This window comes from Artibeus jamaicensis, unplaced genomic scaffold (genome assembly GCF_021234435.1).
Source record: "Artibeus jamaicensis isolate MK-2021 breed Jamaican fruit bat unplaced genomic scaffold, CSHL_Jam_final contig_464, whole genome shotgun sequence".
In the NCBI taxonomy this organism is placed as follows: domain Eukaryota; kingdom Metazoa; phylum Chordata; class Mammalia; order Chiroptera; family Phyllostomidae; genus Artibeus; species Artibeus jamaicensis.
In genome coordinates this window covers 4,379,246-4,407,054 of record NW_026521842.1, presented here as the reverse complement: position 1 = coordinate 4,407,054, position 27,809 = coordinate 4,379,246, and the positions used below count along the sequence as shown (strand labels likewise).

The 27,809-nt window shown below is 50.3% G+C and overlaps 1 protein-coding gene across 1 annotated transcript; it reads left to right on the top strand.

Annotated features, from left to right (window-relative positions):
• Positions 1-1,201: 1,201 nt before the first annotated feature.
• On the top strand, positions 1,202-23,222 carry IRF8 (interferon regulatory factor 8). The gene is made up of 9 exons (XM_037142385.2): positions 1,202-1,306; positions 5,147-5,321; positions 10,358-10,541; positions 13,236-13,324; positions 14,663-14,768; positions 15,943-15,990; positions 20,482-20,868; positions 21,553-21,668; positions 22,272-23,222. The coding sequence occupies exons 2-9, from the start codon at positions 5,148-5,150 to the stop codon at positions 22,446-22,448; spliced, it is 1,281 nt and encodes a 426-aa protein (XP_036998280.1). The 5' UTR covers positions 1,202-1,306; position 5,147; the 3' UTR covers positions 22,449-23,222.
• Positions 23,223-27,809: the final 4,587 nt, after the last annotated feature.

The following is a 27,809-nucleotide window of genomic DNA, read 5'->3' as shown; positions in this document are numbered from 1 at the left end:
ACACTTATGAATTTCAAATTTGCAATGTGCTTTTTGCACTTTGGGGCCAATAAAATTTTTTTCAGTCTCAAACATTTTCATGGGTCCTTGAAAAGTCTACTGAATAAAATGGCCCTGTAAACACTGATGCTTGCATATGATTGGCCAGCTAGGCAATCAGAGTCAATTGCAACTCTCATTTTCCTGTCCTCCAAGATTCCCCAGAACAGAACAAGGGAAAGCGCGGCTCCCCTGTCTGTCTCCCAGACTTCTGTTTTCATGGCTTCCAGTCGCGTTGCTTCACCGCCCCACTCCATATGCACGATGTATGCCAGCTAACATTCCGGAGGGGCTGGGAACGGAAGGCAGAGATGCACCCGAGATCCTGCCTCCACAAAACTGATGCTTTCTGGGGAAAAGAACTTACGATGAAAATTTCCCTAATTGAACATGCTAGCACGAACATGCTAGACACTCCTGTTTTTATTTCTGATCTTCAGAGGGCAGTGGTTTCAGACACATTTTGTTTTTTTTTTAAAGCAAGGCATTTCTCTCCTGCCACCCTCGGTGGTCTAGAACCCAGTCTGTAAGTGGCCGGTCCTTTCCACATCTTAAGCGGACTGTTTGTCACTGTCTGGACTTTACCGGGGGCCTCATCCAAATGGGGGATACCTTCCAAATGGCTCTGGGAACTTTGGACATATTCCAAGAGATGGCCTGGGTGGGTACTCGGGAGCACTCCGCGGGGACCACCAACTGTCTGCAGTATTGACCTCTGTGTCCACGCCATCCCAGGCCTCCACCTCCTACCCAACCTCCACCTCCGACCCGACCCCTGCCATCTGACACCCACTATCCATCCCACAGCTCCGAGCTCCAGCGTCCGATTTCTGCCTCTGACCTGACAGCCAGGCAGCAACTTGATCTCCACCTCAGACATCCACTATTCTCCTCTGACCCTGACCTGGGCTGGCAACGCCCCCGGAGGCCCCTCGGGAATTCCAGCAGGCACGCGGGCCGGGCGCCGCCCCCAGACCCTCAGAGCGGACCCGACCCCGGAAGACTCTGGGACCTCTAAGTCGCGGTGTACTTTCATGAAAGTGATTTCTCGGAAGAAGGCCAGCCAGCGGGTCACGCCATTGGGTGGCTCTGGCGACCTTCCCGCGACCATTGGTGGAAGGACCAGCATTGGCTCAGGGGACACGCCCCACCCTTAAATAGGCACCGACGCCGAGCCCTCCGCCGCAACTCCGAGCGCGGAGGCAAGCGTGGGAACGCAGACAGCTGCACTGAAGGCAGGCGGCAGGGCAGGAGCGCACGGCGGCGGGTAGGAGGCCTGGGCGGGCGGGCGGGCGGGCTAGGGCCGGGCGGGCCAAGACTGCGGGCGGGTGGGAGGGCAGCTGCCGCTGGGTCTCGGGGCCAGCGCGATCGCAGCACGCCCTTCTGTTTTCCTGAATGTAATAAACCCAAGCAAGGTTCCAGTTGTTGATCATTGTGTGGCTGCCCCTAAAGACTGGCTGAGGCTTTAAAAAAATCTTATTTTCCTTCAAATGTGGTTTGCATGGGCTTGACTTTAGAATGTCTCATATAATGAAGGGAAATATTTACTCTTTATTATAAGACCTCCTCCCTGTCCTGCTCAAATCTTACTGCATGGGATAATACTTGAGGCTCGTTACAGTGAAACTGCCCCATAACCGGCAGTGCTTGTGTGGGTCGGCTTGTGGAAGGGGCAGACTGCAGTTTTTAATTCTGATTGACAATAATTAGGATTTCTGAGCGGGGTTTGAGGGCCTTTGCTTCCATCACAGCCTTGGCAAAGAAGTCCGTAAGGGGTCACAGCTAACAGGACATCTTGGTGTAAAGTAACATATCAAAGGTGAGAAAAGTCCCTTACCAAAGCTCTGAAGTGCTTCTTGAATGTAGACCAAATTTTCCAGGACTTTTAACTATCCCCCTCCCGTATGGGAGGAGGTACAACACAGTTCTTTAAACCTAAGTGAGGAGCTGGCCCTAAAAGGACAGCTCTGAGAATGTCCTTTGGACTGTGGCAGGTTCTCCCCTGAAAAGAATGAGGGCTGGTTTAGCCATTTTAGCAGGACTGGGCCAGAGGGAGAAAGGCTTTGACGCTTTTGGGTCTCGGGGTGATGGGGGTTTGTGGCGGCTAGGGAAAGTGCCCAGGGAGAAGGTGAGTTCTGTGCCACCTCTCTGGCACATCCTGGACACTTATCGCCCGCCACCTGGGAAGCCTGACCCCCGGACCCATTTATAGGGTGCAGATTAGCTCCAGATAGGATTTGGCCCATAAAGAGAATTATTACCTAAAAATCAAGGAAGAGGAAGTTGTAAACATGTGACTGGGCTTATAAATTTTTCCTGGCTCAGCATTTGGTGGAATTAATTTGTTAGTGTTCAATGGATAATTATGGATCTTCATTATATTAGAATCTTAGGCTTTTAATGCTGTTTAGACTCTCGCGGGTGATCTCATTGAAAATTCAGGTGTGGCTGTCCATGTTACGAGATCTTATAACTTGACCATTTTTTTTTCTGCAGAGCGAGTAAAATAAGACCCCCTTCTGGGTCTCTGGGGGTTGGGCTGCCTTCTGGGCCTCAGTTTTTCCATTTTATGACAAAGAGGGGTTGGATTAGATGATTTCTAAAGTTTTCCCAGCTTTAAAAAAATATTTTTATTTATTTAATTTTAGAGAGAGGGGAAGGGAGGGAGAAAGAGTGGGAGAGAAACATCAATGTGTGGTTGCCTTTCATGTGTCCCCTACTGGGGACCTGGCCTGCAACCCAGGCACATGTGCCCTGACTGGGAATCGAACCGGCGACTCTTTGCTTCACAGGCCGGTGCTCAATCCACTGAGCCACACCAGCCAAGGCAGATTTTCCCAGCTTTTATCTTCTATGATTTACTCTTCTTCTTCATGCCATCTCTTTTACTTTTTTTCTCTTATAAATCACCAAGACAGTTGTCCTGAACAATTTTGGGGTTTTGAATCCATTAAAAACCCCAACGAGAAGGTGTTGATCACTTTCTAAAAAAATGCCCATACAAACAAAATATTGCTTTTCATTCCAGAATGCCCCTGGAACATGGACTCTAGTTTATGAACCTTGTACCAAGGGGGTGAGTAAAATGCCAACGAGCAGGAACATGTCCTTTAACTGACAGGTGCACAGACACCCACTTTCGTTGGGGTTCTGTCTCCCTCCCCTTGTCCCCCACGCAGCTCCTTCCTGAAGGGAGGGGAGTCTCCTGCTTTTCCAACAGGAAGGGCCCGCAGGAGTCTCTGCCCTGCCCAGTTATTTCCTGGGGGGAGCTTGCCCGTGTCACTTCATTGCCCTCATTAGGCACTCCTCCCGAATCTGTCCCACATTTATAAACACAAGGGACTGTCTCAGAATCCCGGGACACTGGAGATCCACTCACTTCGCAGGTGAGGAGAGCCTCAGGGAGAGGCTCATGTGACTTAACCAAGGTCAGTTTAGAGATCTGCCTCCGCTGGAGTCTCCGGCTTCCACATCGAAGTCTAATCTCCATTTCGCACACTTCACTCCTTTTAAATCCACAGTTGGGCAGCTGGGGTTACAGGGTGAAAAGGTTATCACACTTGGCGCTCCGGGCCCTTTTCTCTTTCTCCCCAGGACCCTGCTGCCCTGTCTGACCCCAGAGCCACCTGCAGGGTAGCTGGAGTTTTCACTGACACCCACTTCTTGCTTTATGGACCTGTGTGGCTCTGGATGTGACCGTATTCCCGGGGATGTTATGTCTTGTCATTGCTGATTGTTTCAAACTGTTTCGCCTAAAGAGGTCACACTTTAATCAGAAGAGTAGAAGCGCTATCTCTTTTTTCTTTTTGGGTGGGCGTCTGTCCAACTGCCTAGGGGATTTCCACCCGGTTCTTGTAAATGTGGGCTGTGAGTTGGTACGGCATGGCTGCTTTCTCTTTTTCTCTGTGCTGTTGGGACAGCTGCCTGCTGTGGTGAGAATGATCTTCCCAAGGATGTCTTTGGGCGCCCTGGGATGGTGAGGTCTCCCCCGATTTTGGTGCATTCTGGAGAGTCTATCTGGACCAACTTTGTCTGTGGCCACAGTCGACTTCCCCATGCTTGTCTGCTACCTGTCAACTGGTTGTAAGAGTCCCTAGGTAGAAAGTTGGGGTAATAACAACATCTGCTGTTTGCAGAAAATCTTTGAAGGTCCAGGCACTGTCTTGGATGATTTATACCTACCGTCTGAGCCGCCGGTGGCGGTGGTAATTTTCCCAGCGTGTCAGCCAGTGTAGCTGACACTTCAGAGTTACATGATGCTCCCAGGTCACCCAGCTGAGAGATGGCAGGATTTGAGTGGGATCCCCGCTCTGTCCCTCCCAAACTCATGCTGTCATCCCTAAACCAGCTGCGGAGGGATAGTCTGGAATGGTGGTTTTCAACCTTTTTTTGTCTCATGGCACACATGGACTAATTACTAAATTTCTGTGGCACACCAAAATTGTACAAATAAAATAGTTACAGTTTTGATTCATTCACACCAGACAGCTATTGTTGTGTTGGCTGTTGTCATTTTTCATTTGACGGTCTAAGGGAAAAGAGGTCAGTGCTCCTGACCACATAGTCAGGTACTGTGTGTTTTAAAAAACCTTGTGGCACACCAGATGAGAGTTGCTGACGTAGAAGGATAGCCTGAGTTTTCCCTCCTCCTTGGAGATCACAACTGTCCTGTTCGCTCGCGGACACTGGTCCGAGTGGACGCCAAGTCATGGAACTGGCCCTTCGAGCGCTGGGCGCTCACAGAAAGGACCTGAAAATGTAACAGTGATTTTTTTCCCCATCTCATTTGAAAAATGGAATGGTGCCATTAGATGTGCCTGAAAGGGAACATGCGGTGAGAGCTGGGAAGGGCACAGCCAGAACCATAGGTGGGGCCAACAGCTGGGTGCCAGCAGCCGCAAAGCCCCGGGCGGCTGAGGTCCTGGAGGCAGGCATTGTCTTCTCACGGCAGGTGGCCTAGGGTTCCTGGACCTGTGGCCCCAGCTGGCGCCTGCGTTGCCACCCTCTGATTTTCCTGTTAGCGTTTCTTGGCTGTTAAGTACCTGGGGTGCTGTGATGAATGACATGATATTTGTAATATCTTAGAATATATTTTTTTCTTTCCAAGGATGTGCGATCGGAATGGTGGCCGGCGGCTCCGGCAGTGGCTGATTGAACAAATTGACAGCAACATGTACCCAGGGCTGATTTGGGAAAACGATGAGAAGAGCATGTTCCGGATCCCCTGGAAACACGCTGGCAAACAAGATTATAATCAGGAAGTGGATGCTTCCATTTTCAAGGTAAAGACTGGACTCCCCCCCCCCCCCCCCTTACTGGACAGGAGTGGAGTTTCTGTCTTTCCTCACTGGCCGGTGGAGGTGTGGAGTGATAACTTTCTTATTTTCTTGAAAATTAACCCAATTTTAAAAAACAAACATTGACTGAATGCGGAATGTGTCTAAAAAAACGTACTAGGTGATTTTATATCTATTATATGATTTAATCACTGGGAGATCAGTTGTATACTGGTGACACTTTTTTCGATGAGATTGAGGACACTTGGTTCTTGCGAAGTTATTACTTCTGTTTGGCAATGTGGGCCAGCTCAGTGAGAGAGACACCAGCTGTCATTACTTCCGGGCTGGGCCATATGGGATGTCCTGTAGCAGGTGTCTGCAAATAGTCTGACTTCCCTTGAGAATAGTGAGTACCCCAAGCATTGAGGGACTTGCCGTTTGGTTCTGCCATTTGCACTGTGACTGCCAGTGTTGATTGAGAGCTCACTCTGTGGCAGGCCTGGGCCCACAGGGTCTGTGTTTTCTTGCCACCCAGTCTTAAACAGGTGGTGCTGTCCTTGTCCTTGTGCTGTAGAGGCGCTGAGAGGAGGAGTGACATGCCTAAGATTTCACAGCTCTTGGAGGACAGAGCCAGGGTTTGAACCCTGGCAGCCCGACCCAGAGCCCATGCTCCCGACCCCTGGCAGTGCTGACAAACAGAGGTTTCTCACCATTGCTCCTAGATTCGAGCAGGAGCCGGGGCAGCACAGCTGTGCGGCCCAGTGGGCCAGCAGCGTCTCCTGTGGGCTTTTCCAAGGCTCCAGAAGTACAGGCTCTACTCTGAGATCTGTAGCCCTAGGTCAGGGCGAGCCCAGGCTTCCAGTTTTGCAAACTGGTGTACCACGGGTGGTCTGACTTAGAGCCCAGGTTGCAAACCACTGCTGCGTGTGCGCTAGTTCTGTGGGCATCTGGGGGCCCGGGACAGGGAGGGGAGAGTAAGTGGGTGGAGAGGAGGAGTGGGGGGGCTGGGCTGTGGGGCCAGAGTCAGACCTGAGACCTTGGATGGGTGAGCAGAGCCAAGCCCCGTGGGACCTCAGTGCAGCATGACCCTTCGCCAGGGATGACCGTCTTCTGACACAAAAACCCCCAAATGACAAAAGATTGTACCTTTGCCTCAGAGTGGGGTGTGAGTAGGTCAGAGTTGGCTTATGAGGCATTAACCTCCTTCAGGTCTGTCTGACATTTGCAGTGACCTGTAGCAGTTTTGCCAAATCTGTCACATGGGGTCACAGATGTCTTTGAGAATCTGATGGCAGTGACTGGTTCTCCCCGAGAAGAGTGGACATGCTTGGGTGTTTTGCACTCACCTTCTAGGGGCCCCACGTGGCCTGAATGTCCAGTGGATTTCTTCCATCAGGACCCCCGGTCAGGAGCCAGGACTGTGCCTGGTTTGTGAGCTAGTGCATCCTTGGAGGAATGTGGATTCCTCTCTTGTAGAGGTTTTATTACCTTTAACATGATGGTGAGCTTCTTTTGGGAAGGACTCTGGCTAAATTTAAACAGTGCCCAAGGTCCAGCCAGTCAGCTGGGAATTCTAGGTTACAGATGGCCATAGGGCCAGGGGACCTCTGCCTTGGCACGGCTGACATCTTGGCCAGACCAGTCCTTGTTTGGGGCTGTCCTGTGCACTACGGGGTAGTCGGCAGCATCCCTCACCTCGGCTGACTAGAGGCCAGCAGCACCTGCCCCCCAAATGTGACAACCAAAAGTGCCTCTGACATTGCCAGATACCCTCTGGGGTGTGCTCTCTCCTGCCACATTGGGAACCCCTCTGGGAGCAGACCAGGGCCGGGATGAACAGATTTAGGCCGAAGTGTGGGGTGCTGAGGGCACAGATGCAGGCTGTCCATCAGTCAAGCCTGTTCAGGAGGAGCGTGGGTAGAGGGAGCTGGACCAGGGGCTGCATGACCCTGGCTCCTGGCTTGCTGATGGAGATGCAGGTCCTTTCCCTTCACGCTGCTCCCTGCTTCTTATGATCTGGGGGTAATGAAATAAAACCCCAGATTTATACATCTTATGCAATGTTCTTCATGGCCGTTTCAACAGTGTTGAGAAAAATGTGCAAGATTCCCAATGTTTCCGTTGATTACGCAGTCGCTCAATGTGGCAATCTGAAACACGGGTACAATCTCAGCAGGAATGGGGGCGGGAGGGAGGCATGGCGCCCACCCCGGGCTGGGCAGCCCCTGGGAGGGCGACAGCCTGGGCTGGCGACATGCCCGTTTGAAGAAGCCACGAGGCGCTCCCTTGACCATGGCAAGCCCACGGCACCCTCTGAGGGCTGGAGCTCTGCCACGCCCCACCAGACCGTCTGCCATGGGAAGAAGTCACTGGGCAGGCCCGGGTTAGATGGAGCCACCTCAGGGATTTTCTGGTGAAGTCAAGAACCTTTTTGTGTAACACATTCTGAGAAAACCTTTAAAAAATTTATGAGTTAAGAGAAACAATAGTGTGTTTTCTTGACTTAATAAGTGGATTTTAAGCAGTGTCTTCTTGTATGAGGGACTCCTTCATTGCCTATGGGCGCCATTCTGAGGTCAGCTTCATGGTGTAGACCAGAGACAGGAGGTTGAAAATGACATTTAGCTCATGTTGTACCACCCCGGAGGATGCTGATGAGGTCCTGATATGGGCTCTTATTTATTTTTAAAAACATACTCTGCCTCCTTTTGAAAATGTTGATGGTGGGGGGAAGTCAAGTTAAAGTGGGGGTGTAGTTTATGATTCATGAGTTATTCGCTCAATGACCAGGCCTTGTGATAATGTTAAGTGGGTTAGAAGTTACTTAACAGCACAGATACTTCAAATCCAGTAGGCCTTTGAGAAAAAAATAGCATCTGAGTTTTAAACTGCAAGATGAGACAGTAATGGTGAACCAGGAAGAGGCCGCCTTCCTGGGTTTGGTGCTGGCTGCTGAGGAGCTTGGAGCACCTTGCGGATGGAGGCGTAAGTTATGGTGGGCGCTGGACAGCCGTGGTAGCTCCAGGGGCTCAGATCACTCTGTTCTGTCCAGGGTTAGCTCCAGGGTCTTCATAGATCGTTTGCCGGGGGATATTTGAGAGCCAGCCTGAGAACCCTCAAAAGGACTCAGTGGAGGCTGAAAGCCGGGTACCTGGTGCCAGCCCAGGGCCCTTTCTGCCCACGGGCCCTGCTTTGCTTTATGATGTCCTGGTTGTCTTTATGGGGAGAGTGTGAGCCTCGAATGACCCAGTGACCATGACAGTACCCTCCAGACTGTGCAGTTCTGCAGAAGTACAGCTCGCCCTAACATCGTCCCCAAATCCATGCTCTTCAAGGTCCATGTGTAATATGGGTTCACCGAGTGGTTCTCCATGGGTGTGTGTATCATGATTTTACCTCCCTGGGACACTTGGCAATGTCTGGAGACATTTTTGGTTGTCACAGTGGGGACAGGGGTCCTGAAGGCATCTAGTGGGTAGAGGCCAGGAGCACCGCTAGACATCCAATTGTGCACAGACTGATCCGACCCCAAATGTCAATAGTGCTGAGGTAGAGACACTCTGATTTAACGTATTAGATGTTTGAAATTACTGTTCAGTGTGTACATAGTTTGCTCTTATATTTCTCTGAAAAAGAAATCCGAGTATGGTCTGTGATGCAGTTAATAAAGGATTGAAAACCACTCACTTTTAAGCGAAAAGGTGAGTTTTTCATCTATGTCAGAAAAGGAAGAGACACACCCACCAGTAGGAATGTTCTCACAGTTTCTTTGTCTCGGGCAGAGATGCAGAATCTGAGCTCTGGACATCGAGGCGCTGGCAGTGACTAGGAGGTCGCGCCTACTATGAGGAGGAAAAAGCCACGGCTGTTTTCAGTGCAGCGTTGATTTGTGGGGAATTTGGGGGTTTTCTGGGGTTCTGGCCTCCTGGCCTCCTAAGTCAGAATTACTGGGATGCCGGCTAAAGATGCAGGTTTGCAGACTCAACCCCCACTAACGAGTGAGAATCTTGAGGGGCAGGACTCTGCCCTTCACGAGCTCCTGGGGGGTTGGCATTAAGCCGGAGAGTGCTTGCTGCAGTGGGAATCCACCGGGTTGGAAGTCAGGACGGCTGGCATTTAATCCAGACGGGGTCACCTTGGGAAAGTTACCCCTTGGAATTGCGTTTTCCTGAGTGGGGCTGAGAATTCCATCTCGGTCTGGTATTCTTTTAGGTTGGAAGGTGTGTCTGAATATGCCTAACACCAAAAGTTATCTTCACCTGACAGTAATGACCTCCTCACTGATGTGTCCTGTATTCCAGTTCTGAAGTTTAAACTCTGCCCAGTCACATGTTTGTTTGTTTTTTTAAATGATGCCCCATTCTACATTTTGACTTTAAGTGTCCAGCTTTAAGTCTCTGTTTCTAGTCCAGAGTCTGAGGTTTGGAGAGGTCAGAGGATAGGCTGTGAAAAAAAAAAACAAACAACGGAGAGGGAAAACATTTCATTGTGTAGTAAACGGTGCCCTGGGGAGGTGGGGGAGAAGGGTAGAATAAATGCCAAAATGCAAAACAAAATTTCTATTAAAAGTAGCAAGGCAGTGGACGACCACACTCAGAATTTTTGCAAATGTTTCCTTTTCATGCTAAATTTTCATGCCAGGGGTTGATTAAAGAAAAAAAAAAAGCAAATTGTTCTTTGTTTTGAACATTCTAGTGAAACCAAGTGCATTTACTTCCTCCTTGTGCTACTTGACCTCAGGCTCCTCCTGGCTCTCTGGTCCAGGGAAGGATTCGGGTGGGGGAGGAGCCTGGGGCTGAGTTCCAGTTTCAGCTCAGTTGGGAGATCTTGGGGTCCCCTTCCTGGCCTGGGTCTTTTTACATTTATCGGAGAAAGTGGCTGGATGGAGGTCTCTGAGCCCTGAAATTCCTTGAATGAGGGCTGATGGCCAAAAAGGGACTTTCAGGAGGGCGAGAGTGTGCCAGTCCTGACTGTAGCCATGGAGATCTGTGGTGGAGGGGCCTGCTGTGCGTTTTACATGCTGCTTTCTCTCCCTTCAGGCCTGGGCAGTTTTCAAAGGGAAATTTAAGGAAGGGGACAAAGCTGAACCAGCTACGTGGAAGACCAGGCTACGCTGTGCCTTGAACAAGAGTCCAGATTTTGAGGAAGTGACGGACCGGTCCCAGCTGGACATTTCCGAGCCATACAAAGTTTACCGCATCGTCCCAGAGGAAGAGCAAAAATGTAACTATCCTCCATGGGCACTCAGCCCAACAGAGGCTGCCCAGCTTGCAGCCGCCAAGGAGAGCCTGGGCCTGGGGCGGAGTGGGAGCCCACAGCATCTGGGACAAGTGGCTTTGGATAAACAAAATAGTTCTCTTTGAATAAGCAGAGATGGAAATCTCTCCCCACCCACCTCACCCACTGACCAAATGGCAGCTTCCAGCTGAGTGAGAGGCGGATCTGGCAGGAGGAAAGGGTGGGGAGATTGGGTGGCAGGCGGCTCTGCTGCTCACGGTCAGACCGGGAGCATGTGGGGCTCAGGGATGAGGATGGGCAGGAGCAGAGGTCCTCTGACAGTGTGGAAGGAGTTCCTGTGTTTTTTCGCACCTCTCAGTGGAGGCTAGGGGAAGGTCAGGGGGACAAAGAAGGGATGGCTGATTAGAGTAGAGGGGAAAGTTCTTGAGTGAATTTGCAGATGGTAGTGCTGTTAGTTTCATTGCTATAACTCTGTATTGTTAGATCCTAATCATTGTTTGGGAACTTGGGATGTGATAATTCTGGAAGGTTCTTCCCACTTTAAAACCCCAGGAAAGCATCCGTGAAAAATTTAAAGCAGGGATAGCAACCACTGCTACACATCTGCCAAGACCGGACACCCCGCTCTGTGCAGACATCACTAATCAATCAGGAAGTAAGGAGCTCAGATTCAGCCTCAGAATCCTTTTCAGAGTAGTATCCTTTGCAGCTCTCTGGTTTAAAACATTCTGTTCACAGGTTGATTTTCTTAGCCATTAGATGTAGTAATTCGAATGTTGTCACAGCATCCTTTTCTCCTTCGAAGAAGTCTGTTAGCCCGGCAAGGCCTGAAAGGAATAGAACCCCCTTCTACTCTTTAGGGCTATGCAGAAATTCTGAGTGTGAGCTCTTCACACTGTGGGAAGGTTACTAATGTTGATATATAATTTTTAAAAAGTTACAGTTGTAACCCTGACAAATGTATGGTGAGCCTGAGTCAGAGAGTGATTTGAGTCACTAATTCACGGGGGGACCGGCATGATGATGATTGTCCAGCAGACTGTGACACGCTGGTGTGTGTGGTCAGTGCAGGACAGAAGGCCGAGCCGAACCGATGGGCCTCTGACCTAGCAGTGCGACCCTAGTTCAGCTGTTACCTTTTCTACTGGTCATTCATAGCTTAATGGGCTATAAATTAACACTTGGATTTACTGAGGCTACAGCCTAATTGATGTCAGTATTAAGTCAAACAAACTGATCTTGCCCTGGAAAATCAGATAACCCTTCAGGGAATCCCTGTTAGATGATCCTCTGGAATGGCTTTGAAAGGCCAAACAGTCATCTTTCTGCTTTATCTCTCAGTTTCTGAATATTTTTGGCATCATCACAGAGTAAATTGTGATTGGAAGGAATAGAGAAGTTGGTCTTACTCCCTGCCCCCAGGATCAGCCAGGCTTGAACTGCCAGGTGACCCTAACTTGTTTATAGCATGGAGGGCAGCCAGCATCACCTGCAAGGGTGCGTGTTAAAGAAGCAGGTTCTCAGGGGGGCAAAGAAATGTTGCATTTGCATAGTGCCTACATGGACCCATTCCCCTCTGTACTTCAGTGGTTTGCAAGCTACGTGGGAGGTGCCCCACCTGCCCCCTACTTCCCCCATCAACAGCTTCTAAGGGAATTCTTGAATCTGTCAAAATGGAATCAAAATTCAGCAAGGATGAAACAACAGGCCAAATCTATAGATCTCTGGGACTAATGAATTCCAGCAAAAGAGTGTTTGTGGCTTATAATGCATCTCACTGATCAACTTAATGAGGCGAGTTTCTGGCCAGGGAACAGGCAGAAGAGCGAGGAGGAAAGCTGCCCCATCCGGAGCGCCTGTTGTGGGAATAAATGCTCACACACGATTGGTGACTCTCCACGAGGGCAGGTTCGAGCCGGGCGTGGGCCAGTCTTTGTGGTATGCTGAGCGTGTGCGTGGCGTGTGTGCATGCAGATGCACATGTGTATATTTGGAAAGGCCAAAAAGAGATTTCCTGCCAATTAACTTAAAAGAGAGAGAGAGAGAGAGACTCTAACCTGCAAACACATTTGCTAGGAAACCTTCGAGTGTCTTCAAATGCCCAGTTTGTAAATTTAACCTCCGTACAGTGGAAAATGCTTGGTGTGAAGAAGGATACTTTTGAAAAAGATTTTATGTATTTATTTTTAGAGAGAGGGAAAGGGAGGGAGAAAGGGAAAGAAACATTAATTGGTTGCCTCTTGCACTTGCCCCATCTGGGGACTGAACCCCCAACCCAGGCATGTGCTCTGCCCAGCCTTTGAACTGGCAACCTTTCGCTTTGCTGGGCCATGCTCAGCCAGCTGAGCCGCACCGGTCAGGATGTGGTGTAAAGGATCTTTGATAGGAATCCATTTTAGATTCCAGCGAACAGAAGGAAGAGACCAAAGCGCTGCCTTTGTCCTCTAAGTGGACAAAAACACCCCACTTCTCTCTTTTGACTCTGCTGATCAGGTGACTGGAGAAGCATGGGAAAGTCATTTCTAGGCCTTTCACAAACCAGGGAAGACACTTATTGACTTTTATTTCCTTCAACTCAGCATTAAAAAAAAAACACCACCGGTGATTGCCCCAGTGGTGGTCGTGATGATGTGTCAGTGCTGTGGTCACATTTGGCCTTGTTCGTCCGCTCTTCCATAGGCAAATTAGGCGTGGCGACTCCCGGCTGTGTGAATGAAGTCGCGGAGATGGAGTGCGGTCACTCCGAAATTGAGGAGCTGATCAAGGAGGTATGTGGGGACAGCGTTCTCAGGGGTCTGGACCGACAGCAGGAGCCACACGCATTTTGGGGAGCCGTGGCGTCCATCTCACCCTGCCAAGGCACCCAGAGCTTCGGGCTCTCCCGGCAGACCTCATCTCCACCCTGACAGAGGCAGAGGACTGGGCCCCCTGTGTGAGGCCAGCCGCTGCCAACTGGTCATCCCTCCCACCTGGTGTCCCCTCCCTAATCCTGAGGGCTGCACCTCACTGATGTGCCTTCAAGCTCTAGCCTGTGTGTTTAAACATTCTGAATGGCAGTCTTTTGCAATGCATCATATGCTTTCTCGCCTTCTTAGCAGGCTTCAGTAAACAAAATCTGAATGTTCCTTCCTGCTTGGGGTTGGCCCTTTGGCAGGATTGTTGTGCTAGCTCTGATGGCTGCTGGGCGTCCCATCTTGCTACACAGCTTCTCATCCACAAAGGGTTGGAAATCCATCTGACCCAACCCTGGAGAACTGCGTGTGAAGGCACAGTGAATAGGCTTCCATACCACTTTCAGCTATTTGGGTGTCGTTTTCTTCTACCTTTAGCCTTTTAACTATGCTTTTTATGGCTATTACAAGGCGGACATTGCATAGCTAAAATAGTCCCATAGAGCCCTTGCCAAAGGTGGTGTGGGTGCTATGTGAATTCTTCTCAATTCACGCAGCAATGCTAGATCCTCGGGAGTAGCTTGGCAGTAATCTACTCCAAGCTGCCTGACTTTTCTGCACAGGGTAGCCATTAAGTTTCTGGATGGTCTTTGGCAACAGACCCACTGAATTCCTGGCTTCCTGTCTCCAACATTGTCCCATTTTGCATAGTCCTGTTTTGCATATGAGGCTTTTCTGCCAACTCAGCTGAGAGAGTGAAATAATCAGATTGGTGCACTGGGATCACGGGAAAAAGAGCTCAGAAACGTTTCCTAACTGGATTTACCAGCTCTGTTAAGAAATGGGTCAGAGATGGAAAATCTAGACCTGCACTTTGAGTGAGATTTGCTGGAAGTGCGGCAGTCTGTTCACAAGTCTGTTCAGTGTCAGGGCACATTGATGTCCCAGAACTGGCCACAGGCAGTTGCATGTAAAAGCCAATAAACTTATCAGGGGCCCTGAAGAGGCTCGTAATTCAGTCATGTGGTTTGATCGCTAAGCCTGCTGGATTGTCTTGGACCTTTCAGGATGCAAAGTAAAACTTCCTTTTTGTTTTATGAGCTAAAGGTGACCATATGGTTTTAGCTAAGAGTTAGTGTTGTCTTTATGACACTGGGGTCCTGCTTTGGAAGCCTGGTGACCGCGCTGTCTTCTCTCCTGTCCCGGGTCCCACAGCCTTCTGTGGATGAGTACATGGGGATGGTCAAAAGGAGCCCGTCGCCGCCCGAGGCCTGCAGGAATCAGCTCCTCCCAGACTGGTGGGTGCAGCAGCCCAGCACAGGTGAGGAGGGGAGCCCAGAACCGCTGGCAAGTGCTGTGGGGGCTGGACTTGCTGCAATGGTTTTAGCCCTATAGCCACTGGGGTGGGGCAGGCTGGGTCCTATTAAGTTTTATTGAAGGTAACTGAGCCCAGAGAGGTGGCCCTTGATGCAGAGTCACACCCTTAGCCCCATTCACCGCTGCCTCCCAGGAAGCTGTAGATGTCCCTCCCATAGGATGTGTCTGCTTCCCATACTCCCAGCCTCCCACCCCCGCAAGCTTGGAGCGGGGGAGTCGGTGAACTTCTCCAAGATCAGAGGGGACTCAGCTGTGGGCACGTTAGGTCTGTCAGGCCCACCACCAGTGTCCTCAGACATTAGGGACCCTCAGAGCCAAGCACAGCCCAGAGCGGCTGGAGAGCAGGAAAGCTCAGGGACGGGCAGTCGCTCACTCGAGGCCGTGGATTTGCATCCCCTGTCAGAAGTTTCGTATCTAAGGTTCTGTTTACTCATCTCAAAAATGGAGACCCCAGGACCGGCCCTACGGGGTCTTGAAGCTAAATGAGCCATTCACCCTCTTATTATCTTCGGATAACTGCCTGCCTCCCCACCCCCGCCCCCACCACTGCTGAAAACGACCCTCCGACCCTCCGTCCAGGACCGGGAGTGCCTTTGCTTCCTCCCTGGGCCTCCCTCCCACTGGCCTCTGTGGGAGATCAGGAGGTGACAGCTGGCCTCAAAGCCTGTCAGGGTGTGGGGTGCGACCAAGGCAGGGCGCCGAGAGCCCTCTGTCCCTGTGCCAGGCAGCACCTCTCGGCTTGGGCCCGAGCTCCCTTCCAGACAAGCCCTGGAGGGTGGGCATGCAGTCCGGTGGTATTTTGGGAGCAGGCCCTCAGGGGGAAGGAAATGTGTCCCCACGATGTGACACTGACACATGGTCAGAAACCCCACAGCACAGAGGAAGTCCCCCCTCCACGCTGGTCGGGTTGAGGTCTGGTTTTCTGCTTTTATGAAACATGGGTCACCACACCGAGAGGGAAAAACACCGAATTCAGCGGAAGCCTGTGGCGGGGCCTCAGGAGCACGCCATGTGCGGCTTTTGAAGAAACTCTGGGAGAGGGGGAGCACGGGGACTGCGTCCCCCGCACACGACTGGGTTGGGCTGCATCTGAACCGGCTCTTCTCTCCCTCTAACAGGCTTGCCGCTGGTGACGGGGTACGCCGCCTATGACGCGCACCACGCAGGTATGACTCGCCCTGAGCTGGGCGAGGTGCAGGGACACTCTTTGAAGACAAAACTCAAAGGACCTGTGTGGGTTCCTCGGGGCCCCTGGACAAGCACAACTGGGGGCGGAGGTCGGCCCCCGATTGCTCCTTTTTACCCTTCGGTTTGGGAGTGAGCAAGTGGCTGGCCTTTTGAGCCTCGTCTTGGATTGGACCAACAAATATGTCCAAAGAACTGCTCACAGGGAGAGAGAGCGTGGAGACAGACACACACAAGGCCCAGCTCTGCCCTGTCCTGTGACACCAGGCAGAGTAACTGAACCACTCGGAACCTCAGGCTTCTCGTCTGTAAAGTGGGAACAGCAGTGACAGCCACCTCATGGGAGTGTTGTGAGGGTTACGCATGGCATTAGTAAAACTTTCGGGTAGGGACCCAACTGGGCAATGGATGTCACCAGTGTCAGTTTCGTTAGCATCTCCCACACCTAAATTTGTAAAAATAACAATATTAATACCGATAATGGTGGCGATACTGTCGGCAGTGATGGTGATGGTCGTAGCAGTCGTGGAGATGATGCTGTGCTGATGTTGCTGAGAACGGGGAGGATGGTGATGATGGTGGTGGTGAACGTTAGTGAATGGTACCTGCTCCAGGACCATCGGTGAGGCTCTCATGGCCCAATCTCATTATTGCTTCCCACTGCTCCTGGGTGGGTGCTGTTACCGTTCCCCTGCGCCAGCTCAGAAGCCCTGTCCCATAACTTGTGGGCTGCAGAGCTGCGGCGTGGCCCCAGGATGTCCCATCCATGCTCTTGCCCCCAGCAGAGAGAGGTGGCCTTTGTGCCACGTTGTTGTCTAATTATTCTGGGGATTTGGACTGCGTTCCTGCCATGGCCCCTGGTGTGTACATCCAGGCTTGCTGATGGCGTCTTCAGAGTAAAGGGGGCTGGTGTCTTCCCCGACAGCTGCCAGGTTCTGTGACCAGAACAGCCTGACTCATCCAGATGAACTGTGTAATGTTAGGGCCGGGACCCGAGGCCTGGCGCAGAGGAGGGAATGGGGCTCAGAGAGAAGTGTCTGGACCGTGGCCCTCATGGGATGAGTGTTTTGGGAGGTAGAAGCAGGTTCTCACCCTGGCAAGAAAATGTTAAAGCAAACACTGCTCCTGTTCATCAGGCTCTTATCTACTGCACAGCCGCCCCGTGAGCTGGAGCCCATCAAAACTCTGGCCTCAAAGATCAGTAAGATGGGGCTCAGCCAGGACCACACAGTGGGTAGGCCGGGTTGCCGAGTTCTTTACACTGGGCAGCACCTTGCTCACCAGAGGTGCAGCTCCTGGAGGCCCTGGGTCATGAGACTGGGCCTTCGACCTGCTTAGCTCTGGGCTGTGGCCCAGGGAGTCTGCTGACCAATGCTTTCTGGGGGCAGGAGAGTACCCAGGCCCTGGCTGCAGTGTCTGGGTGGGAAGACAGGTCTGAGGAGGAAGCTCCCTCAAGTTGTTCCAGAGCCGTCTCAGCACGCAGCAGGTAGAGCATCTCATGGCCACTGACTCACGCAGAGAATATCCTATAGCATTCTGCTAGAAGCTGTGGACCTTGGGAGCTCTGCTCAGTTCACACAGCTCCTTTCCCCATGTAAATAAGTTGTCAGGGGTCATCAGTTCTTAACCTTCAGGGACAGGTAATATAATGAGTGAAATGTCAGGTGAAATACAATAGGAAGTGGCAGAGACTGTGCCAAAGTGGAGGGACCCACGCTCTGGGCTGCTTGTGGTCCCTGCCATGGGGACTTGCAGACACAGCTAGGCTTGATTTTTTTGTGTTTCTAGGGGAATCAAAGTCTGGATTCTTAGGTGGAATTTCCCCATATAAAAAGTTGGCAGCAAATTCAAGTTCACAACATCCCACTGTGCAGATGTATCCAAACATGGCTGTGGCTGCCTGTTGGTGCTCTCACCTGCACGTATTTGAAATAATGGGGGTGAACGGCAATGTTTGAAACTGACAGTGTGGCTAGGTGCTTAAGAACACAGATGTGGAGCCAGCCTGCTGGGGAGGGAGTCCAGGCCCCCGGTTAGCAATTGTGCCATCGACAACAAGCATCTTAACCTGTCTATGACTCAGTTTTTCTCACCTGGAAAATGGGTATAATTAATAGTCTTCACCTCAGGGGGTTGTTGTGAGGATGAAATGTGCTAATTGGTCCAAAGCACCCGGAACAGCACTTGGGATGTGTGTGTAGACGGGGGACTGTCTCAGGAGTCTCATCGATGTATTGTAGTTAATCTTTTGTACATTACTTAAACTTATTTGATAACCACTTATGTGGTACTGACATCTGGTAAGTCAGACGCAAGCTCCAACAGTCCTCACAGCCACCCAGTGAGGTGGGTGTGTTCTTCTCCCCACTGTGTTAATAGGGAAGCTGGGGCACAGAGGGGGGAGCTGCTGCCCCAGGTCACACAGCTGGGGTGACTCACTAGACAGTGGGCGCCCTGCTGCTGCTGTGGCTGGACTGCCCCCAGCAGGGCTGTCTTGGAGGGCAAGTGGGTGTAACAGGAACAGGAGAGGGTTGCAGTGGGGTCCTTAGAATTGCAACGGGCTGGACTGAGTAACTGGGGACCCTTGATGAGTGGCTTCTGCTCTGTGAGTCCCCACTGCTCACTGGTTGGGTGTGGCGAGTCACGGCTCAGGTCCTTCTAGCTCGAACCTTCTCTGAGCCTAAGCTGTCCCATGGCTTTGGGGTCACTAGGACAGCCCCACCTGGGCATCTCTAGGACACCTTGTCTGTTGCTCCCTCTGATGCAGTCCGTTCACATGGTCAAGAGGCCTTAGTGTGAAATAAGGCCACAGCAATGGCAGAGCACAGGGGCAGAGTGGTGACAGAGTCGTCTGGAGTGTTTCACCCATTTGGGACAAAGTTCAGCGTTGTTTCAGAGTGAGGAAGCAGAATGTGTCAAGTCATTAGGAGATGCGGATGTTGCAGACTTGGAGGGTGGGAGGAGGGCGAATGGGGGCTCATGAGGCATAAGGTCAGATGCTGTGCTGCTACTTACCTGCTGGGTGACCCCACCTGGGCCTTAATTTCCTCAAATGTCAGATAAATGAATTGGACGGGAGCACTTGCAGCTCTGACTCCTCACCCTGCGTGGTTCTAGAATGCCATCGAACTCCAACAAGGGAGAGAGTGGAGCCTGTGGACAATAGTGAGGTGTTTCAGTGTTTGACTGAGCAAGTGTTTCTTGAGCAAAGGGGGAGGGTCCAAGGAACCAGGTGAGGTGGGTGGCCACGCACGAGGCTGCCCCTGACAGCTGTGCAGGTGTGCACTGCGCAGGTCTAGGGGCCACCGTGGAATCAGGCGGCTCACAGTGTATGTAGCTCTGGGGGTCAGCCCTGAGTTGGTCTTAAAAGTGCATGTAATTCTTAGAGTTTAAGGCTATTGAAATGTTGATTTCTCTAGGAGTACCCCCGAATTTAGCTATTGTCTTTATTCCTATCTCAGTTGAGAAGTTCCCAAACTGTAGACCCTTGAGCCTTCATAGTTGGTTTTCATATCTGGGTATTGCCTGGACTGTTATCAATATCCTAGTTTTCTCTAAATCTTATATTTTACAACTTAAATTTATTTTAAATGGGGGCCATCTCTCATTGCCTGGAAAAGGAGAACCAGTGTTACTTATTATAAGTAGGAATTCAGAGGTCAAAGTGCATTCACTGAAAACCAGCTGTATACTGTTCAGAAATTCCAGCCAGACATCACACCCACCCAGGCTTAGAGCCCGACACCTGCCCCGTTGTTAAAAGGGGGGTCTTCAGGCTTGGGTGTTAAAGATGCGTCAGCACCAAAGTGGGGCTGTTTTCTTTTCTAGGTGATCAGAGACTCTGCGCATACACGTACCTGTATCAGATGGTGTTACCTGGATAGGTGGCTGTGTCTACTCTAGAACAATGTAGTCTGTTGCCTACAGCGCAATGCAGGGAGATGCTAGATCTGAATTTGAGGTTTAATAAAAATAAAGATATAATCTTTTTCTTGCCAAGTTCACAGTTCCCTGGAGGCTCCCTGGATTTCACATTAAGAATCTATTTTCTAATGTGTATAAAAATTAAGAATCTGTTTTATATACAGTACTGCATTGCATAACAGCATTACAGCAGTGCTCGTGAGGCGGGGCTTGTCTCCTAAGAAATGAAGTCGTCAGAGCCTGCTTACTCCCAGGGCAAATGGTAAACCAAAGCAGCTTTCGGCCCTTCCCAGAAGTACAGAGAGCACTGCGGTAGTTTTTATTTTTGGAATCATTGGTTTCCTTACCAGTTCTGTGTATCTACTCATGCTCACAAAATCGTTATTTCCAGAAGACGTGCACGAACTTCCTAGAACACCAGAACAGCCCTAGACACACAAAAAGTTAAGCCCCCAGTTTGAGAGGAAGAAAGGCTCTGGGTATTTGCACAGAAGGGCCAGGGAGCCCCCTTTCCCCAGGTGCCTGATCTGTCCCCCTCTTTGCTGCAGCCTTCTCCCAGATGGTCATCAGCTTCTACTATGGGGGCAAGCTGGTAGGCCAGACCACCACCACCTGCCCTGAGGGCTGCCGTCTGTCTCTGAGCCAGCCGGGACTGCCTGGTGCCAAGATGTATGGGCCCGAGGGCCTGGAGCTGGTACGCTTCCCACCTGCGGACGCCATCCCCAGTGAGCGGCAGAGGCAGGTGACGCGCAAGCTGTTCGGGCACCTGGAGCGAGGCGTGCTGCTGCACAGTAGCCGGCAGGGCGTGCTGGTCAAGCGGCTGTGCCAGGGCCGGGTGTTCTACAGCGGCAACGCTGTGCTGTGCAAGGACCGGCCCAACAAGCTGGAGCGTGATGAGGTGGTCAAGGTCTTCGACACCAGTCAGTTCTTCAGAGGTCAGTACCATGTCACCCATGCCAGAATCATAAAAGACCATACCTCCTTCCCAGGACCATTTGCCACCCGAAGCTCCTGTGGGGACCTGCAGGGCCAGTGGCACGGCTGCAGCAGGGGCAGCCCCTGCATTTGAATTCTGCTCTGCACTTTTGTACTGAGGGATACTGGGGATAGACTGGGAGGTGCAGTACAGTACCTTAAGGAATTTAGCACTTTGCAGCTTTGTTATGGATCACTGCTTCAGCCTGGGAGCTGTTTAGAATGCATTTCTTTCCATTTTGCCCCGGGGTCAGACTTGGCATCCTGGCCAGGCCCCAGGGAGTTGCTGTGTGCTGCCCAGGTAAACACTGAGCCCTCAGGACAACACCCACACACAGCAGAGCTGCGCAAGAGCTCTTCTTATTCGTGAGACATATAATTAGGACCCCGCTGTGTGCGTGTCCCTTCTAGAAGGCCGGGGTGTCCGAAATCAGTTGGGCTGCCTGCAGGACTGCATGGGAGCCCTCTGCCGTGCTCCCAAAGGTCTCTGCTTCCCTCCCCATCACAGCCAGGAGCTAGTGTCACCTGGTCTGGGAAATCCGAGAGGCTTCCAGGAGAAGGGGTGCCTGGAAGGTGGGTGAGGTGGCAGGTGTGAGCTCAGGCGTGAAAGCGAACCCCGCCCTTTCTGCCTCGTGTCTTCCCAGAGCTGCAGCACTTCTATAACAACCAGAGCCGGTTCCCCGACAGCAGGGTGGTGCTGTGCTTCGGAGAAGAGTTTCCAGATATGACTCCCTTGCGCTCCAAACTCATTCTTGTGCAGGTAAGAACAGGAAGCTTTGGGGCTTGTGGCCAGGTCTCCCGGCCTGCACTTCAGGACCCAGTTTGTCCTTGGGCTTTGGAACAGAGAGAACTGGGGTCATCCATTCGTGTGCAGGAGCAGGCCTGGCTGAGACCTTCAAGGGTCAGAAGTGGATTCTTGCCACCTCTGAACTATCTTCTCATGTTCTAGGGCTCGCGATCTGTGGGTCCCCCTCCACTGTCCCCCTTTTTTGGTTTGGTTTGTTTTTCAAAACCAGAACCTCCTTTTCAGAAAGATTCCACCTTGCCTTAAGGTCTAAGTCATAGATTAGGGTTTCGTAAGCCCTTATGTAACGCTAGCCAAAGGAATGAAGTTCTAACAGTGGAATTTTGGACACTGGCTAGTCATGTTGGGACCATATTGAGAAAGTACATATGAGTCTCTGCAGGAATACCACTTGTCCTTTCTTGGCATCTTCCTATTCTGGGTTCATTCATTTGGGACTCACAAGGAGGTTCTAAATGCTAGCTTTGGGCTGGGGTCATCAAAGAATGTGGCGAGGGTCAGAGGAAGCCCCACCTCACTTCCCACCTCCATCTCTGACCTCGTATGCCATGCCTCCAGGTTGAGCAACTCTACGTGCGGCAGCTGGCGGAAGAAGCCGGGAAGAGCTGTGGCGTGGGGTCCCTGATGCAGTCACCCGAGGAGCCCCAGCCGGACCAGGTCTTCCGGATGTTTCCAGATATTTGTGCCTCCCACCAGAGACCCTTTTTCAGAGAAAACCAACAGATCACAGTTTAAGTCTCTCTCTGTCGGGCACCACACCCTGCCCACATCTCACATTTCTTTATTACAATTACTGTTGTAATTATTTAAGGATGTAGATCCCTCTGACCTGGGGTGGGGCTCCTACCTCTGCTCTTAATTTAGTAAGGGCATCCTCAGGGGCCCTGCTCTGATGGGAACATGGAGACTCGCCCCAACTGGTCTGGAGGCTGCAACTACAACCTCCGATGAAAACATTTGTTTCCTAATTATTAGTTGCTATGATCTTTGCGGCATTTCTTGATAATTGATATTGCCGAAGAATTTTGGAGATCAGTGCTGCTTTTCTTTTCGTCTGTATCTTTTGTTGAAGCTGTATAAACTTATGGTTTCACGGGGCTGGTTCAACCGGAAGTGTCTTTTTGCCTTGAAGCATGTTAACAAGATTTAAAAATACTTAGACACCAGCCTCCCTTTAACAAGGGAGAGCAAAACTTTTGGCTTGTTTACAGAATGCGTCTCCTCCTGGAACGTGGTGCTGGAGGGGTATTTCCAGCACCAAGTGTTCTGCCGTATCTACAGACGATGAAAATTCTCCCTTTGGCGCTTCATTGCCAGCGAGCTTAGGCAAATGTATGTTCTCATTTTTGTAGTTGTCCGCCCCAATACCTCTCTGTTTTTCTTCTTTCTAAATGCTATTGCCCTGTTTAAAAAATATTTGTAATTTTAATTCTCACATTGTAAACTACTTTGAACCTTTTTTTCTTTTTATAAAGTGGGTAAGCTATAAACCACAAATTCAAAAAATAATTGTGGATTGTACCAGCCTTTTGATTGTGCCTCGGATTCAGTTACTCCACTCAGTAGCCCATGGCTCTGACCGGGTAGCTGGGCTTGCGGGCCCTGGGGGCTGGGGATGGCGTGTCAGCCTGTCGCCATTACTCGGGCCACGGGGTGGGCTGTGGCCAGGAGTGTGCCTTCCCCCATCCCTACCTTGCTCTGAGGTTCGAGATGGCCCCACTGCACGCTGAATTCTTCAACAGAGTCCTCCAGTGGGATTTCAGTGGTGAAGTTCCAGTTTTAGTTGTGGAAGAACTTACCCTGTCTACTAGCAAATAAGATGCATTTGCTACCCAAAATGTGTCAAAGTGTTTATCCTAAGTCATGATACCAATTGAGAGCTAGGGACAGAACACTGAAAATGATGGCTTGGCTTAAGGGCAAGGGCGGTTCACGACACCTCACTGCCACTCACTGCCACTCGCTGTGCAGAGGACAGAATCTCCATGACCACTTTCAGGTTTAAAAAGCACGTGGGCATTTCCCCCCCTAAGTAGATGTGTTTTGCGATTGGGGAGCCTCTTATTTGTCTGTGTGTCCTATGCGGTGCACCAGGACTGGCAGAGATCGGCGCCCATGGTGCGTGCTGAGCACCTGCCCCACTTCTTGGTGGTGCAGAGTTTGTTCATCTGGCCAAGTCGGTCCCACCGTGGGTGTAGACACCAGGCAGGTTTGGGGGTTGGGAGGGTGCTTTTACTTTGCATCCACTCTCTTGGGGGTGGGGAGAAGCTGTTTTGTATTCTTTTCCCTTTATCACACAGCCTGGGTCCCTCCCACCCCAGACTCAGAATCTCACAATGAACGAGCAAGAAGGGCCTCAGTTGCTAGCCCTCATTTTAAGACATGGGAGAAGGAGTTGGGATTTGGGGGACAAACTGCCCAGCTCAACCGGGCTAGCGGCCTCCTAACCACAGAAGTCTCTGGCGAGATCTGAGAAACCCAAGAATGTCCCTTCACTTCTCCCTTGTGCCTGCCATGAGGGCAGTGCAGGCGCAGCCAGACCATGTGATTGCAGAGCCTGCGGAGGCATCACAGGTCACCTGAGGGTGTGGGAGAGCTCCCGTCTGGTGGCTCTTCTCCTTTGGCTCCTAAGCAAGCATCAAATTTTGGGGGATAACAGAGTGGCTGTCTGAAATTTTGTAAGACAGCAAAATTTGCTTTAGTCTCTGGCACAAATAAATGTTAAAGCACACATTTTTAATATGCTAAGTGAATATTTATTTATCCATTTTTCTCCATGGTTGTTTGTTTTTAATATATTTTATTGATTATGTTATTACAGTTGTCCCATTTCTCCCCCTTTATTCCCCTCCCACCCACATTCCCCCCTTCAGTTCATGTCCATGGGTGATACACATAAGTTCTTTGACTTCTACATTTCCTACACTATTCTTGCCCTCCCCCTGTCTATTTTCTACCTACCATCTATGCTACTTATTCTCTGTACATTTTCCCCCCTCTCTCCTTTTCCCACCCCCCTGTTGCTGACCCTCCTTGTGATCTCCATTTCTGTGGTTCTGTTCCTGTTCTAGTTGTTTGCTTAGTTTGCTTTTGTTTTTGTTTTAGGTGTGGTTGTTAATAACTGTGAGTTTGCTGTCATTTCACTGTACATGTTTTTATCTTCTTTTTCTTAGACAAATCCCTTTAACATTCCATCTAATAAGACCTTGGTGATGATGATCTTTAATTTGACTTTATCTGAGAAGCACTTTATCTGCCCTTCCATTCTAAATGAAAACTTTGCTGGGATAGAGCAATCTTGGATGTAGGTCCTTGCCTTTCATGACTTCCTGGAATACTTCTTTCCAGCCCCTTCTTGCCTGTAAGGTCTCTTCTGAGTAATCAGCTGACAGTCTGATTGAAACTCCTTTGTAGGTGACTGTCTTCTTTCCTCTTACTGCTTCTAAGATTCTCTCCTTAGTTTTACTCTTGGGTAATGTAATTATGATGTGCCTTGGGTCCAACTTTGGGACTCTCTGAGCTTCCTGGACTTCCTGGAAGTCTATTTCCTTTCCCAGGTTGTGGAAGTTCTTCTTTATTATTTGTTCAAATAAGTTTTTAATTTGTTGCTTTTCCTCTTCTCCTTCTGGCACCCATATGATTCAGATGTTGGAATGTTTAAAGATATCCTGGAGGTTCCTGAGCCTCTCCTCATTTTTTAAAATTCTTGTTTCTTTATTCTTTTCTGGTTGAATGTTTCTTTCTTCCTTTTGGTCCATACCATTGATCTGAGTCCCAGTTTCCTTCCCATCACTATTGGTTCCCTGTACATTTTTCTTTTTTTCATTTAGCATTGCCTTCATTTTTTTCATCTAATTGGCAACCAAACTCAACCAATTTTGTGAGCATCCTGATTACCAGTGTCTTGAACTGTGCATCTGATAGGTTGGCTATCTCTTTGTCGCTTAGTTGTGTTTTTTCTGGAGTTTTGATTTGTTCATTCATTTGGGCCATTTTTTTTTTGTCTTGACCCACCTGCTACATATAAGAGGCAGAGCCTTAGGTGTTCACTAAGGCAAGGTAGCCCATGTCGCTGCTCTGTGACACTGTAGGTGGGGCAGGGGTCCAAGAGGGAACAATGGCGCTTGCTCCACTCTCTGCCACATTTAGTCCCTTCTTACACTACCCACAAGCAAATTGGGCCCTTCTGGTGCTGGTTCCTGGGTGGTGGGCTTGTGTACATTCTAGGACTTTGTGGGTCTCTCCAATGAACTCTCCCATGAGGCTGGGAGTCTCTCCCGGCACCTCAACCCTCACAGGCATTTTCAATTAGTGGTTTGAGGCTTTATTTCCCGGTGCTGGGACCCTGGTTTTCGAGGTCTGTCTTGCTCCCCAGTTGTTTTTCTCAGTTTATTTGCACATGATTGTGGGACTGCAGGCTCCGCCAGCTGCTACCTTGCTGGGTCCTCCAGCCACCGCTTTGCTATGAGTCCTCTCCACTGGGTTGCCTGTCTCTGCCCCTCCCACCCATCTGGATGAATGTATCTTCTTTAACTTCTTGTTTGTTGGACTTCCATACAGTTCAATTTTCTGTCAGTTCTGGTTGGTTTTTGTTTTCAAATTGTTGTTGTCCTTCTTTGGGTTGTGCGCGGAGACACAGTGTGTCTACCTATGCCTCCATCTTGGCCAGAAGTCCAGTTCCGAATATTTATTTTTATATGCATTAAAAATATATTGATCTCCTTTATTAATTATTAAAATAAAGTGCTCTTTTTTTAAAGCTCTTGGGTGCTTTGGGGTTTTTTTAAAGTCACTATTAAATGTTTTATCATTTTCACCAGATTCTGGGTACTTTAAAGAGGGAATGAAACAATAATATCACACTGTGACTTTAAAATTTGTTTGCTTATTTGTTTTTTACTCATCCCCAGGACAGTAGGAATGGGACTTACAGATCATGCAGAATTTCCTGGAGAAAATGTGGGCGTAGCATGTTTTTCTTAGAACCTGAAGGCTGTTTGTTTTTTTGTACATGAGTTTGGCATTGATAGCACTATCCTGGAAGCTGCTGGAAATGATTCATAGGAGGGCCACTGGAGTTGGGTCACTCACATGAGACTGGGCTGTGTGTCCTCCCATTCGCATGCAGGCTAGGTCCTTGGAGTGAAGCGGGGACACGAGGGACCCAGTTTGGCAAACAAGGAGAGGGGTCCCAGGTTAATGGGACATGCCTGTTGAACAACCCAGTACAAATGATTAATTTCAGGGAGGCACAGGCTTCAGCCAACCCAGGTGGAGAGGTGTTACCCAGCTCACTCATCTCCATGGCAATAGGCATTCTCTTTCCAGCCTTGGGTGAGCTCAGTGGAGTGGGGCTGTTCTTATCCCCAGCTTGTAGACGAGGAAACGGAGGCAGGGGGCCATGCTAGACTGACAGGAGGCCATTCGTGCCCAACAAACAGCTCAGTCTGAGGGGCTTCCTGACAGCATCTTCCAGCTGTGCTGAAGCTGGCCGGCATGTGGAAAACCTGGCAGCTGGGTGGACCACTGGCTTTCTCAGGAATCTTTGCAGGGAGTCACATTCATTCCCACAGGCTGCAAGTGGGAGTTTTGTTTATAAGCAGGCCTGTGGATTCATCTGTCCTGTGGATTCAGGGCCAACTTGATGAAGTCTGCCGCTCCCCAGAGTTCAACACCCTTGTGCAGACAGCCGACAAATTCTTCCCGCTCAGCTTCTTACGGCAACCTTAGAGGCCGAGGAGGGAGTTCAGAGACTGCTTCATCTGCTTCAGGGATAACCAGAAGTTCTTGGAAACGCTGTTAGGACCACAGATGTAAACTACTCTTCTCTGGGACCCGGGGGGAAGCTAGTGGGAATGGGCTGGTATGACATTCTGGGAAACAAAGTGCCTCCACTCTTTGTAATTTAAAACATTTTAAGAAATTAAGATATTTCAGCAATTGCTTTCTGACTTCCACTTAGTGCACTCACTTTGGCAAAATGCATCTGGAATGCAAAATGTTTGTTTTCCTCAGCAATGTCCAGATGGATTGAGAGGATGACCCCAGGGGTAAGCATCCGCAGGCTCTCCTGTGCCCTGGGAATCCTGGGAGAAT